At 49.4% G+C, this 13,114-nt stretch overlaps 1 protein-coding gene across 1 annotated transcript; it reads right to left on the bottom strand.

Moving 5' to 3' along the window:
* Positions 1-2,095: 2,095 nt before the first annotated feature.
* CACFD1 (calcium channel flower domain containing 1) lies at positions 2,096-9,313 on the bottom strand. The gene is made up of 5 exons (XM_066610754.1): positions 9,106-9,313; positions 6,247-6,319; positions 5,558-5,683; positions 4,567-4,674; positions 2,096-4,269 (listed from the first exon to the last, which is right to left on the bottom strand). Exons 1-5 carry the CDS (start codon positions 9,251-9,253, stop codon positions 4,173-4,175), a joined length of 552 nt encoding a protein of 183 aa, XP_066466851.1. The 5' UTR covers positions 9,254-9,313; the 3' UTR covers positions 2,096-4,172.
* Positions 9,314-13,114: the final 3,801 nt, after the last annotated feature.

Genomic DNA, 13,114 nt, shown 5'->3' with positions numbered 1-13,114 from the left:
CTGAAGAGGCCCAAACGCCGTAGCCTTTCCTCGTAAGGAAGGTGCCCCAGCCCAGTAATCACCTTAGTTGCTCTCTTTTGCACCTTTTCCATTTCCACTATGTCTTTTTTGAGATACGGCAACCAGAACTGGACACAATACTTCAGGTGTGGCCTTACCATCGATTTGTACAACGGCATTATAATATTAACCATTTTGTTCTCAATACCTTTCCTAATGATCTCAAGCATAGAATTGGCCTTCTTAACTGCCGCCACACATTGGGTCAACACTTTCGTCGACCTGTCCACCACCACCCCAAGATCTCTCTCCTGATCTGTCACAGACAGCTCAGAACCCATCAGCCTATATCTAAAGTTTTGATTTTTTGCCCCAATGTGCATGACTTTACACTTACTTACATTGAAACGCATCTGCCATTTTGCTGCCCATTCTGCCATTCTGGAGAGATCCTTCTGGAGCTCCTCACAATCACTTCTGGTCTTCACCACTTGGAAAAGTTTGGTGTCATCTGCAAACTTTGCAACCTCACTGCTCACCCCTGCCTCCAGGTCATTTATGAAGAGGTTGAAAAGCACCGGTCCCAGGACAGATCCTTGGGGCACACCGCTTTTCACCTCACTCCATTGTGAAAATTGCCCATTGACACCCACTCTCTGCTTCCTGGCCTCCAACCAGCTCTCAATCCATGAGAGGACCTGTCCTCTAATTCTCTGACTGTGGAGTTTTTTCAGTAGCCTTTGGTGAGGGACCATGTCAAACGCCTTCTGAAAGTCCAGATATATAATGTCCATGGGTTCTCCCGCATCCACATGCCTGTTGATCTTTTCAAAGAATTCTATAAGGTTCGTGAGGCAAGACTTACCCTTACAGAGGCCATGCTGACCCTCCCTCAGCAAGGCCTGTTCATCTATGTGTGAACTAAAGCCCCTTTAGTTCAGCTTCCTGCAACTCACAGTGGCTCACCAGATGCCTGGGGGGCACCCAAGACAGCAAGACACCTGCATAGGTGTTAAATAGGCACTTTCAATACAAGTAAATACTACCTGCATCCCAGTGATATGTTTTACTTTTGCAGGGTTGCAGGTCTGTGTATTGCACTGGTGTGTGAATGAAAGGATATGTTGCATGTTATTTCTATGTAGGCAAGACATTTTCCATGGCATGCAGAGATGCATTTATTCTACGCCAATGGTTGTTACTTTGTTTTACAGCTAATGAATGCATCTTTCAAAAAAAAAACAAAAAACAACCACATTATTTTCTCTTCATGAAATTTGGGGGAGTTTCAGGTCTTTGATGTTTCTTCAGACTTATCCTTTCATTTTGCCCACCAGTACAGATATCTGACATCATTGCCCACCTTGAAAAAATAGTTGCGCCCCCCCCACCTCTAGAATCCTGGCTACAGGCCTGGTTGTGCAAGAGGGAAAAGATAATCTCTCTATCCATCCCATGCATCATCTTATACATCTCAATCATATCATGCTTTTCTTCAACTGAAAACAAGTTGGAACTATCACCAGCCCTGAAATGGGGGGGGGGGGGAATCAATGGATTAATGGAATTGAACTACCTTGCAGGACTGTTGCAGGAACTGTTGCATTGCATTTGAAAGCGTGGTTAGCATTCTGCAAAGGAGTTGTATGGAAAATGTTCTCATAAATGTCACGGGGGTTTAAAAATGGTTACAGCCCAGCATCAGAAACAGCTGTCAAATGTGTATGGCCTGCCAGACCAAAAATCTGAGGGAGGAAAAGAAATGGGGAAAAGCTCATAGCAAAAGTGACAAGGAATTCAGACACACTGGGACACACTCTCCGCCTCTGTTCCTCTTCTGAGACACTCTAGTCCACCACACTTCTCTCCTTCGTCCTCTGAGACCCTCTAGCCCCCACTCTCCTCTCCTCCCCCTTCTGAGACCCTTCAGCCAACCACTCTCTTTCTTCTGACACAATCTAGCCCACCACTACGACCTCCGCCACACTTCCCCTTTCCAAATCTGGGGAAAGAAGCAGCAGTGAAGGTACAGACACACACACACACACATAGTAAGAAGGGCACATCATTCATACCAGAGGTAGAAGGGTCTTTTTATTCACTGCATATACCAAAGAGAGAGAATGAATTTAGGCAGTTGGTACAACGTGACGATTGCCAAGAAATTCTACATCTCTGATCTTTTCCAGAACAAACCTTTCCCCACAGACGGGTTTCCAATTTACACCAGCAAAAATTTCCTTTGGTTAAATTTTTAACCAAAGGAAAACCAGTCAGTAGGGGGGAAAAAAATACTCTGCATAAAAGCCCCTGTTTCCACCCTCCAAGAGTATAGTCACAGTTGTGTTGCCTCTTACTAACCTGCAATTATTCCGGGAGGCTGGTGAAAGTGGCCCCACTAGCAACTCATGACTAAGGGCAGGCTGCATGAGAGGGCAATGCAGGGGTTACATTGTACCTGAGTCAAAAAGGTAGCCCAAGAGCCAGGCATTTCCTGGAATCATGGAAAATGTTTGCATATATTGTGTGAAGACCGGCATTCACGTTTAGTGAAGGCTACACAGTTTTCTATATGGTAATTTGGAGAGATGATGATCCAATGATGGTGTGAAGTTCTGATCCCATGGCGAAGGGAAGGGGCCCAAAGAAACTTGGTACCCCCTGATCAAATTCCTCACAGGGGCTCTGACCAAGGGGGAAGCCAAGACCACTTGATGCCTTCGGTCAGAGATTCTGGCTGGTGTACAAGATTACCGTGTGAATTCAGTGTCCTAGAATGGCAGGATCTGCTGCCCCCTGAGACAGGCTAGGGAGTGTATTTATTGCTCCCTATGCATCGCACTGCAAATACTGATCCCCCGTGCTGGTGGAACATGACACTGGCCAGTAAAGTGCGTCATTCCCATTGCCTATAATTGCTAAATCTAAAGACTACAGAAGCATTTCATAGCATTTTCCTCAAGTATTCTCAAAAACACTGGATTCATCTTCCTTCCTAAAAAGAGAGAGCTGATTGTAAAAAGAAATGAACAAACAGTAACCATGTCCCCAAGCCCACATTTCTGCGGTGCTTGCCGTTTGCTCCGGTATCCGCAACAGAACAGTCCCTTAAATAAAGTACAAACAGATTACATAAGAACATAAGAACAGCCCCACTGGATCAGGCCATAGGCCCATCTAGTCCAGCTTCCTGTATCTCACAGCGGCCCACCAAATAAGTAGGATTAAATAAGTAGGTTTCCCAAAGCAAACCGGAGAGGAGGGGGAAGCAATAATAAATTACATGTGAAACCAAGAGGGCAAACAGAAAGACGACGTCACAAAGCATCCAAAAATATCTGGATGGGAAAGATTCCGATTGTAAGCTCCTCGGGGCAGGGAAGCATTCCTTCCATGGAGAAGAGGAGAACTTCAGCTGACCAGATGAGCTGAGTTAAAGAGCCCAGGTTCTGGGTTTCATAGGGACAAACAAGGCCAGCGGAAGCTTGGGAGATGTGGAGTGTGGAAGGGGCGGATGGGGTGGGGGTCGGAAATCAAGCGTTTCCAGGATACGCCCAATCCTCTTGATTGCTCCAAGCAAAGCAAGGACATCAGGCACGGGTTGGGCAGGGTTGCCAACTCTCCAGGACAGACCTGGAGTGGAGGCCGATGGGCAGACAAAATGGGCACCCTTGCCCCAACTCACAGAACCCCCCTGAGAATGACAATTCCTGGAGCCCCAAGGGTCTGACTCAAGTAGGCGCCTTTGCTCAGTGGAAACACAGAGTCCTAGGAATGCAGTCCCTGATAATCCCATATTTTCTTAGCATTTAAGGGATGACTGAGATTGCACCACCCTAGTGCGAGGGGGGGGTTTTAACCTTATCTGGGTGCAATCTGACCTGAGAAGTGAGAAGGTGGGTGGGGGGGAGGTCCTGATTGAAACCCCACCCTCTTAAAGCTGCAGCATTTGAGATTCACAGTGTCGAGAAATTCAACTTTAAGGCATTTGGGGGGGGGAGATGGGGGGTCGCAGTTTTTCCTGCTGCGCTCCCCCCCCGGCTCGGAGTGAGGTTTGGAAGAGTTTCAGCGCAAACGCTCCAATGTCTGTTTTTGCCACCGGAGTGGAATTCCCAAAGTTTGATTCTGCGTGTCAGGATGGGAATTCCTGGCCCCTGGGAAGAGTCGAGACCTCACACTGCCTGCCCTTCGAGGGTCCCGGTCAGCCCCTCTTCGCCAGTGGTTTTCCGCTGCAGCTGCTGCATCCTCGCGTACGCAATGGCATCGCCCCTGCAAAAACAAGCAACAATGCAAAAAATCTGAGGTTTTCTGGGAAGGAAAATAATTTACGCAGCGCACAAGCAGATTCCCATTTGTCTGTGGAACTCCCTGCCACAGGATGGGGTGGTGGCGTCTGGCCTAGATGCCTTTTAAAAGGGGATTGGACAGGTTGATGGAGGAAAAGCCCATCACAGCTTGAGAAAAGGCCAGGCTTGGTGTATTTCAACCAGCAAAGCACCTCTGTGCTGACCCCCCATCCCCTCTTCAGCTGCCTTCCCAGCCTCTTTCTGTGAATCCATGTCTCACTTTTTGCCCAGCGCTGAAAGTCCGTAGAGCACTCCCGTCGCAAACGCAATGGCGTTGCCGAATAAAGTGGTCAGCGTCAGGCTCAGTATGACGGGGAAGATCGCCATCCTGGGGAAAAGAAAGGAGACAAGTGAGGCCCAGGCAATGCTCAACTGTATCCATCTTCAACACTGTTCTGGCCGGAGGCAGCCCAAGAATATAACACCCAAGTCTGCCCTTGGCATCTTCAGATAGGCAGCTGCCTGCCTGAGTCAGACCCTTGGGGCTCTCGCTATTTCCTACACTGACTGGCAGGAGAAACCCAGGGTTTGAGGTTGGCCTCTTTCCCTGGCCAGCATCTGAAATGCATGCAAGGCGAGGGCTCTACCACTTGAGCCACAGCCCTAGGAATAGAAAATCAAGATGACAATAGTGGTGAAGCACAAGCTAGGCCACCAGTTCAAATCTCACTTGTGCAGTGAACACAGCGGGTTACCGCGAGACAAGCTGATTCTTCTTTCACCCTCTGAACTAAGGGGGCAGGAACCTTGGCCAGACTTGCAGGGCTGTTGTGCAAACGAGCTGGCCTCACAGAAGGACTTTTAACACTCTAGAAGCACCAGATAATACAGAATGTTGCTGTCCGTTACATGCCAGTCTTCAGTTTCTTTCTCACTAGTTCCAGTTGGCAAAAAAAGAGACCCCAGGCTCTCTTGAGGAGAGCGCCAGGTTTTTAAGGGGCCTCGTTGTTAATTACTCAAAGGATAGTTTTGATGGCTCAGCCTCAGTCTTCTTCATTTGCAAAATGGACCTAATAAGTATCAGTATCATGTATGTGAAGCACTTGACACACTCAGAAGGCACCAGACAAATCCTGCCCTTGGGTTGAGTCAGCAGCAGTGATGGGGGCACAGCCCAAACACCTTGACCAGGGAGTGGGTCTCTCAAGAGAAGCAACTCCCTTCCTGACTCTCCGCCTGCCGGAACATGCCCCCTGGCACACAATACGTACCCGCAATAGAAGGACGCCTTCTGCCACGGCCGGAGTTTATCCGCCCTCGCCGACACGGCGTTTGCGAACTCCACGAACTGGCAGCAGAAGGGAGCCTCACACAGGATCAGAATGAAGGCGTTCAATCTTTGGAGCGAAAACACACGAGTCAAAAGCCGGCAGAGGCCACGCAGCCCATCAGAGGCGTACCCAGGGGCAGCGCCACCTCAGGCAGTGACATCACAGTGTCACGTGACGTTGTGATGATAATGATGATTGGCAACCTTCAGTCTCGAAAGACTATGGTATAAGCCTACAGCATCCAGTATTCCCAGGCGGCCTCCCATCCAGATACTAACCAGGCCTGACCCTGCTTAGCTTCCAAGATCAGACAAGAGCAGGCATGTGCAGGGTAACAGTTGTGAAGGTCTGGAAATGGATGCGCCACTGGGAAAAGCAGAGTGGCGTTTGCTGCACCACAGGCTCCAGAAGGACTCAGTGGTTTTGCCCATAGAGAATCATGACGGTTTCCACTGAGAGTTTGATCAGCAAAACTATAAGGGGGGGACGGACTGTCGTCTCAGATAAAGCTGGCGCAAGTTGCCACAATCTTGTCTGCAATCAGACAGCCCTGAATTTGGTCAAACTGTCAACAAATCCTAAAAAAAAAAAAAAAGAAAAGTCAACACAAGGGAGCAGCTTTTACTTACATCATCCACACACCGGCTGCGACATTGAGGGGGTGGATGGTCACACAGTTCCAGAGTCCAGAAAAGGCACAGGCTGGAGGGAGGGAGAGAGAGAGAGAGAATGAATATACAGTTCCAGAGTTGGCTCCAGAGGGCCTTCTTCACCATACACTCTATGAACCTGAATCTTAACTTGAAGTCTATGGAGCTGGGTGATAGAGAGGGCTCATCAACGTCTCCAGCATCCAATATTCCTCCTCAGTGCTGGCTCTCCCTTGGATGTGTTGAAGGTTGTGGCAATGATGATGGCGATTTCTCCATGTGGGCCATCCCTCGACTCACTGAAGGTTGCTGGTCCAACAATGAGGGCTCAGAGATCAGCAGTGGGGAGGGGTTTGCTTCACCTGCCCTCCTCCTCCTCCTCTGAGCTCCTTCCCATGGATTGCACCAGCCCCAGGGCAGCCCTCAGGTAGCCTTCCAGAGACCTCTCTCATTGCCAGGGTTGTGAAGGCTCACCTGGAGTTTCAAACTCACGTTCCAATCCAAGCTTGGCCAATAAGCTCCTTCCACCATGAACACCAATCCAACTAGCTCCGTCTTTCTTGCGCGCCCCACTGGCTGCAGGTGGTACTTGCTGCCCCACATATCTGTGACATTGGTTTGCAGCACACCAATGGGACCTGCCTTTCTCCAGTGTACTGACTGCCTGGTTGCCTTGAGGCAACTGCTGATCATCAAAGGCAACCAGGTTATTTTCTAAGCCTAATTTATATGCCACCCGTCTGGGTCAAGGCAGCACAGCTCAATTGCAAAATGGCAATTTTTAAAAGAAGCCATAGAACACCACAGCTCAGGAGGCAGCACTGAAAAGGCACAGCAGCAAGACATAAGTGTTCAAAGCACAGAAGCAGGGCTGGTTAAAAAGATCTGGCAACCCTACGCCATGCAGTCCCAGAATAAGCCAGAGAGCCCACCTGGGATTTGAAACGGGAGGAGGCCTCGCCAATGGCAGGCATTTCTACCCGGGGGCTCATTAAAGTTGCAACAAGGACTCCTGCAGCCGATATCCCATTCGTCACCTTTCTCTCGGCAGGTAACTCAATCCTGGTATTATAGAGAAGGTTCAGAGCTGCACTCAAGAAAGAGACCCAACTGCTAAGCTGGCATTACAGAGATCACATCGAACACCAGCCGCTCTCTAGAGTCCAAGATGGGGACCTCCTCCAGCCCTAAGTTCAACCCCTGGCAACATCTACAAGCAGCCGGATCTCAACAACTTAGCCATGGTCTCTCTGTTTACTTAATGCGTGCTTCAGAGGCACACTGGGCATGTCACATCCTCGTGTCAGAGCATGCCTTTTCAGGACTGCAAGCCCTTTGCGAGGTCAAGGCCCCTGGAGTCTCAGTGGGTTCCCCAGACCAAAAACAAACTTCAGGTGTATAGCTCCGCTCAGAACACACCTAAAACATGAAACTGGCAGGAGTAATGAAGGCTTTTTTAACTGGAGCATGTGGAATCTCCAGAAATGATTGCAGACTAAGGCGGCAATCCTATACACACTTTCCTGGAACCAAGCCCCATTGATTATAACGGGATTTACTTCTGAGTAAACGTGGTTAGGATTGGGTTCTCAATTACACCCTGCCTTGGCAAAATTAAAAATCAGTACATGTAAAAGTTCTGTGTTAACCTAACACTCGAGACATTGGGACAGATGACATGGGCTGTGTAGATTCCTACACAGCCCATGTCGTGTGTCCCAATGTCTCGAGTGTTAATAATCTTGACAGCCCTGTAAGGTAGGCCAGTGCTTTTGTACCCATAATTGCAGATGGGGAAATGGCTAAAGCTGGAAAAAAAATCTCATAGGGATTAGCAAATGGGGGCCCTTGAGCCAAATCTGGCCCTTTGAAGGTCATGGCTAACCCCAAAGAATGGAGCTGCAACCACAGGGCTGGTAGATCATTTTAAAGAATGAGAGTTGGCCGTCTCTCTCTCTCTCCCCAGAGGCAAAACTTTAGACAATCAATAGAAAACCAACCAGCCAAGCCCATCACTTCTACCCCCACACTGAGAACTGGAGCACAGGAATCCCTATAACTGCTCCCAAGCAAGTTTACCCAAGAGGGAGGGTTTAGCCTCCCAGAGCAAAGTCCAGTCAAACACACTACATAACACAGGCGAGAGAGAAACCGCGTTGCGTCAGGGTCTGAGGAAACCAGCAGTGACTGGAACACGGTCAGGATGAGACCCTGCAAATAAGGACAGCCCCCTGGGTGCCCCTTTTCAACAAGAGTACTGATAGTTTACAAAGTGGTTTATATAATAAAACAAACCCATAAATAGTATCCTGACACCCCCAAAGGGCTTACAGTGTTGTCCCACCTGCAGTGTCATATCGGAGGTGTTAAAAATTTTGCTGCCTGATGATGTCACTTCTGGCTACGCCGTAACATCCAAGTTAATGACATCATTTCGAGTGGGACACAGACTGTCATTCTAAAAAGCGGATGCTAAAACGTTCTAGATCCATGGTCTCTACCACACAGAATGCAGCTGCCTACTGAGTCTCACTTTAGCCTGGTGCGCCTAGCTCAGCACAGCCAACCCAGGCGGGCAGCAGCTCTCCAAGGTTTCAGGCAGGAATTTTTTCCGACCTGCCCAGAGGTGCTGCCGGAGATCAAAACTAGCATTTTCTGAGCACAAAATTGACCCTGGCACCCAGGAGGGAAGGCACCAGTGGAGGAATGAAGGGGAAAGGAGATCTTGAAGGTGCGCTCAAGGCAGGTGTTCCAGCCAGCACCCAAGGGACCCCCCACCCACCCACCCACTTTGTGTGGTTGCAAGCACTTTCCTGCCAAGGGACCCACAATACTCACAGATGCCCCCAACGACTCCTGACAGCCTACACAGCCACTTGTACCACCAGGTCATGCCATCGTCATCTGTAGTAGCGGAGGAGCCCTGGGCAGCTGTAGCCAGGGCAGCAGCAGCATCTAGTGGAGGCTGGTCTTCCTGGGAATTCATCCTGCCCTTTACCTGCAACCCTCTGCAGGGCTGGCCGCAGACCTAGTGCATCCCTGTGCAAGCATCTCCCTCCCTGTCTCTTTAAATGCAATGCTGGCTGACAATGGAAAGGGTGCCCCCCCCTCCACATCTCCTTTTCTCGGCATTGCATTCTGGGTCCCACCCCTTTGCAAGAGGAGAAGGTGGAGTCTTTAATACTAAGGTTTCCTTCCTAGACTGACCATTCCATGGTCTGAAGGCGGGATTTTCTGGAGCGAGGGAAGGCTGGAAGGTGGAAAGGTGCACCTTGAGCTCATCTAGTCCAACCCCTTGCTCCTTTTTTTTTTTTTTTTGTAATCTTCTCATGTGCAGGATAAAATGGGTGGCTGTGAAGTGGTACAAGAGTTGGACTTAGACCTGGAAGATCCAGGTTCAGATCCCTGCTCAGACATGAGCTTGGGCTAGTCTCCATCTCTCAGCCTGCTGCAATGCAGCCCAGAGCTTGTGGTCACATTGGTTGAAATTGATTACAGACAGAGAAGCAGGTACTTGGTCAGGTTCTGTGGGTGGCCGATTTGGATTTCCAGCAGGCGGATAGATTCTCCATCCAGCACAGACACCACGTCCAATCCACAGCTGGCTTCATGGCAGGGACTGCCTTTGGTCCAGGGGCTGGCCAGATGGTGGACTCTCTGATCCACCTCCCCTGGCTAGGCTGACTCCCAAACCCTCAATAGACCTCCAGATTCCTGCAGGGCCAAGGCCAAGCAATGCACTTGGGGGAGGGATTAATTCCCCCCCATCTGCCCTCAATGGAACATTGGGTGCTATTCACTGTGACTGTTACCCAGTTTTGGAAGGAGGTCCCCGACCAGTCCCCAGATGCAGTCAGCCCCTGGCGATCCTGCTTTTCTGGAGTGGACACAGACAACACACACCATGCAAATATGTGTTCACCAATTATAGTGTTCACACCTCCTCTTGCCTGCTCCTCTTACAGATGTTTAAAATAACAGCTCCCAGCAGGTAGGAAAGAAAATTGGTTGTCTCAGAATTAACTGATTAAACCAGAAAACCAAGTTGTAATTTCAGGCATCCGGTTTCCAATCACTTTCTGAATTAGCTGATGTACAATTAAATGGCTCAAGAAATATGCATTCATTAACTGAACACCAAAAGGATATTAATTAAAGACCAACACACATTCCCATTACAGAGAAAGGACAACTGTGGGAGAGTAAATGACTCGGTGAAGGTCACCTTCTGAACCAGAAGCAGAGGTAAATAATATAATAATAACAACTTTATTTTTACCCCGCCTTTCTCCCCGAAGGGACTCAAGGCAGCTTACAACAGGTTAAAACAGAGGTAACAAGGTCTAAGGCTACAATTCTATACACACATACCTGGGAGTAAGTCCCATTCAACCCAAAGAGGCTGGCTTCTGAGTAGATAGACATAGGATTGTACTGCAAGACTTTCTTCCCTCTTTCTTATAGTTACCAGTTCTCAACAAGGTGCAGGGCTCATTCACCTTTAAGGGTTATGTAGAAAAAGGAATTTCACTCAATGCAACTTTTCTCCACTTCATGAGAAGCTGCACTTGCCAAAATTCTCTCTGCTATACTCTGGGGCAGGGAATAGAGAAGTCTGCCCCAGGCTGTGACTGGAAGTGCAAAATGGCACTCTCTGTTCCCTGTTTATCTGCCCAGAGACCCAGTGATTGTGGGTGCCAATTGCTAGGGGGGCTGTTTGTCCTCCCCCACCCCATGAGGGTGCACAGGGCTCAAGTTCTGAGAAGGTTTCCCCCATCAGGCCTTCCATGAAACTGCTGTTTCGTGTGGGTTTTTATTTTCTGTTGCTTTGCTATCAGAGCAGCTGGGGCTCCTCAGGAGTCAAAGATGCAGGTGAAAGTGGTTGGGCTCATTAGGGAAGGGATCTTTGTTGCTGTGGATGAGATCTAAGGGAGAGGCAGCCTGCCTCTGGTACTGTGAGTAACTGAGAGAAGCTAAAGTGATTCTGGCTAGTGAGAAAGAGTGAAAGTGTGTGAGGGTTTGATCTCTTCTTGGGAGGCTCGCAAAAAAGTTATTATTGTTGTTTTTTGGACTTGTAAGGTTCCTGCCTTGGGGGAGTCCTGCAGGTCTGGGAGCCTCCTCTAGTGGGGAGCTTTCAGCCAGCTGCGTGCTTGGAGCAGGCAGAAGCCCCTTTGCTCTTGAGTCCTGCTGACTGGATCAGAATAAAGTCTGTGTGTCTTATTCCTTTGTGTTTGGGTGCCATGGAGGTATCTGGGAAGCTTAAAGGGACTCAAGAGAGCTGTTCAGTGGCTTATGTTGCAAGGAAGGGGGATCTAGCCCAGGGAATCCCTCCAGCAATGCTGGTTCGTGGGCTGCTCCAGGCATGTCCACTGCTGTGGTTCAGGGGGGTTGTGGGCTTAAGGTTTTGTTTTTGGGAGAGTAAACAGTGTGGAGTTGGAAAGGGAGATAACAGGCTGGGGGGCATAAATCAGCCTCCCCACCCACAGTGCCAGATGGCTTGTGGCTGGACCCAAGCACTGCTGTGGGCGCAGAAGGGAACATGCAAGAGCACACACTGGTTGTTTCCTGGGCTAGGCAGAGGGAGGGGACCAAAGAGAGACAGACTAGGAGCCTGCTTGGGAGTGAACCCCACTCAGTTCAAGGGTGCGCAAGCTTTCCTCCCAAATCAAGCATCACTAGTAAGGTTGCAGTGGGGGGATCTGAGCGGGTGGCATTCTCAAGGGGGGACACTTATTCACAAGTCAGCCCAGCCAATGGGAATCCACAGAACCCACCCTGCATACACAAAGGAGACTGAACTCTAGTCTCTGCCCCAAGGAAATAGCAAATAGGAAATACCACCTCAGCCAGATGACACAGAATGCTGGGCCTGTCTTCTGGACTCCATCTTGGGGAAGGGTCTTGGTGTCTTCAACCCACCCATGCTGGTTCCACGGACACAGCCTGTGGGGTGTGTTTCCAGCAGGACTGGCTAAGACTGGGAAACGCTTCCCTGGGGTGCATCTACAGCCCTAACAGTCACTGGGGCGAGTGGGAAAAGGTGCAGGAGCCCTCTTTTCAGAGGGGGTACACAGATGGCTGGGCTAAGTCCTCTGAGGGTGTTTGGAGTGGACCTCCAGCTGGTGGGGGCTGTATCCAGGGCCAGAGGTGTGGAGCTCTGGTAGCTGCCCAGAGACCTAGTGGTTGTGGGTGCCAATTCCCAGGTGGGCTGTTTGTCCCCCACCCCATGAGGCTGCACAAGGCTCAAGTGTAAGTTCCCTGTTTATCTGCCAGCCCTATCACACTTCCAGTTGCAGCCACAAGAGGGCAGACTTCTCTGTCCCCTATTTTTTTTTTTTGCAGTCCTTTTGCACTTCCAGTCATGTCCACAGGAGGGCAGACTTCTCTGTCCCCTATTTTTTTTTTTTTTTTTGCAGTCCTTTTGCACTTCCAGTCATGTCCACAGGAGGGCAGACTTCTCTGTCCCCTATTTTTTTTTTTTTTGCAGTCCTTTTGCACTTCCAGTCATGTCCACAGGAGGGCAGACTTCTCTGTCCCCTATTTTTTTTTTTTTTTTGCAGTCCTTTTGCACTTCCAGTCATGTCCACAGGAGGGCAGACTTCTCTGTCCCCTATTTTTTTTTTTTTGCAGTCCTTTTGCACTTCCAGTCGTGTCCACAGGAGGGCAGACTTCTCTGTCCCCTATTTTTTTTTTTTTTTTTGCAGTCCTTTTGCACTTCCAGTCGTGTCCACAGGAGGGCAGACTTCTCTGTCCCCTATTTTTTTTTTTTTGCAGTCCTTTTGCACTTCCAGTCGTGTCCACAGGAGGGCAGACTTCTCTGTCCCCTATTTTTTTTTTTTTTTTGCAG

The sequence above is a fragment of the Tiliqua scincoides genome, chromosome 16, assembly GCF_035046505.1.
Source record: "Tiliqua scincoides isolate rTilSci1 chromosome 16, rTilSci1.hap2, whole genome shotgun sequence".
Taxonomy (NCBI): domain Eukaryota; kingdom Metazoa; phylum Chordata; class Lepidosauria; order Squamata; family Scincidae; genus Tiliqua; species Tiliqua scincoides.
This window is presented reverse-complemented; position numbering and strand designations above follow the sequence as displayed.

What these genes read in the sequence shown, in the direction of transcription:
- CACFD1 (XM_066610754.1), bottom strand. Translation starts at nt 9,253, where the DNA reads ATGAATTCCCAGGAAGACCAGCCTCCACTAGATGCTGCTGCTGCCCTG. An exon ending in AGGAGTCGTTGGGGGCATCT is followed by an intron (nt 6,320 to 9,105) that starts GTGAGTATTGTG and finishes CCCTCCCTCCAG; the next exon opens with CCTGTGCCTTTTCTGGACTC. An exon ending in CTTTCAGCGCTGGGCAAAAA is followed by an intron (nt 4,270 to 4,566) that starts GTGAGACATGGA and finishes TTGTTTTTGCAG; the next exon opens with GGGCGATGCCATTGCGTACG.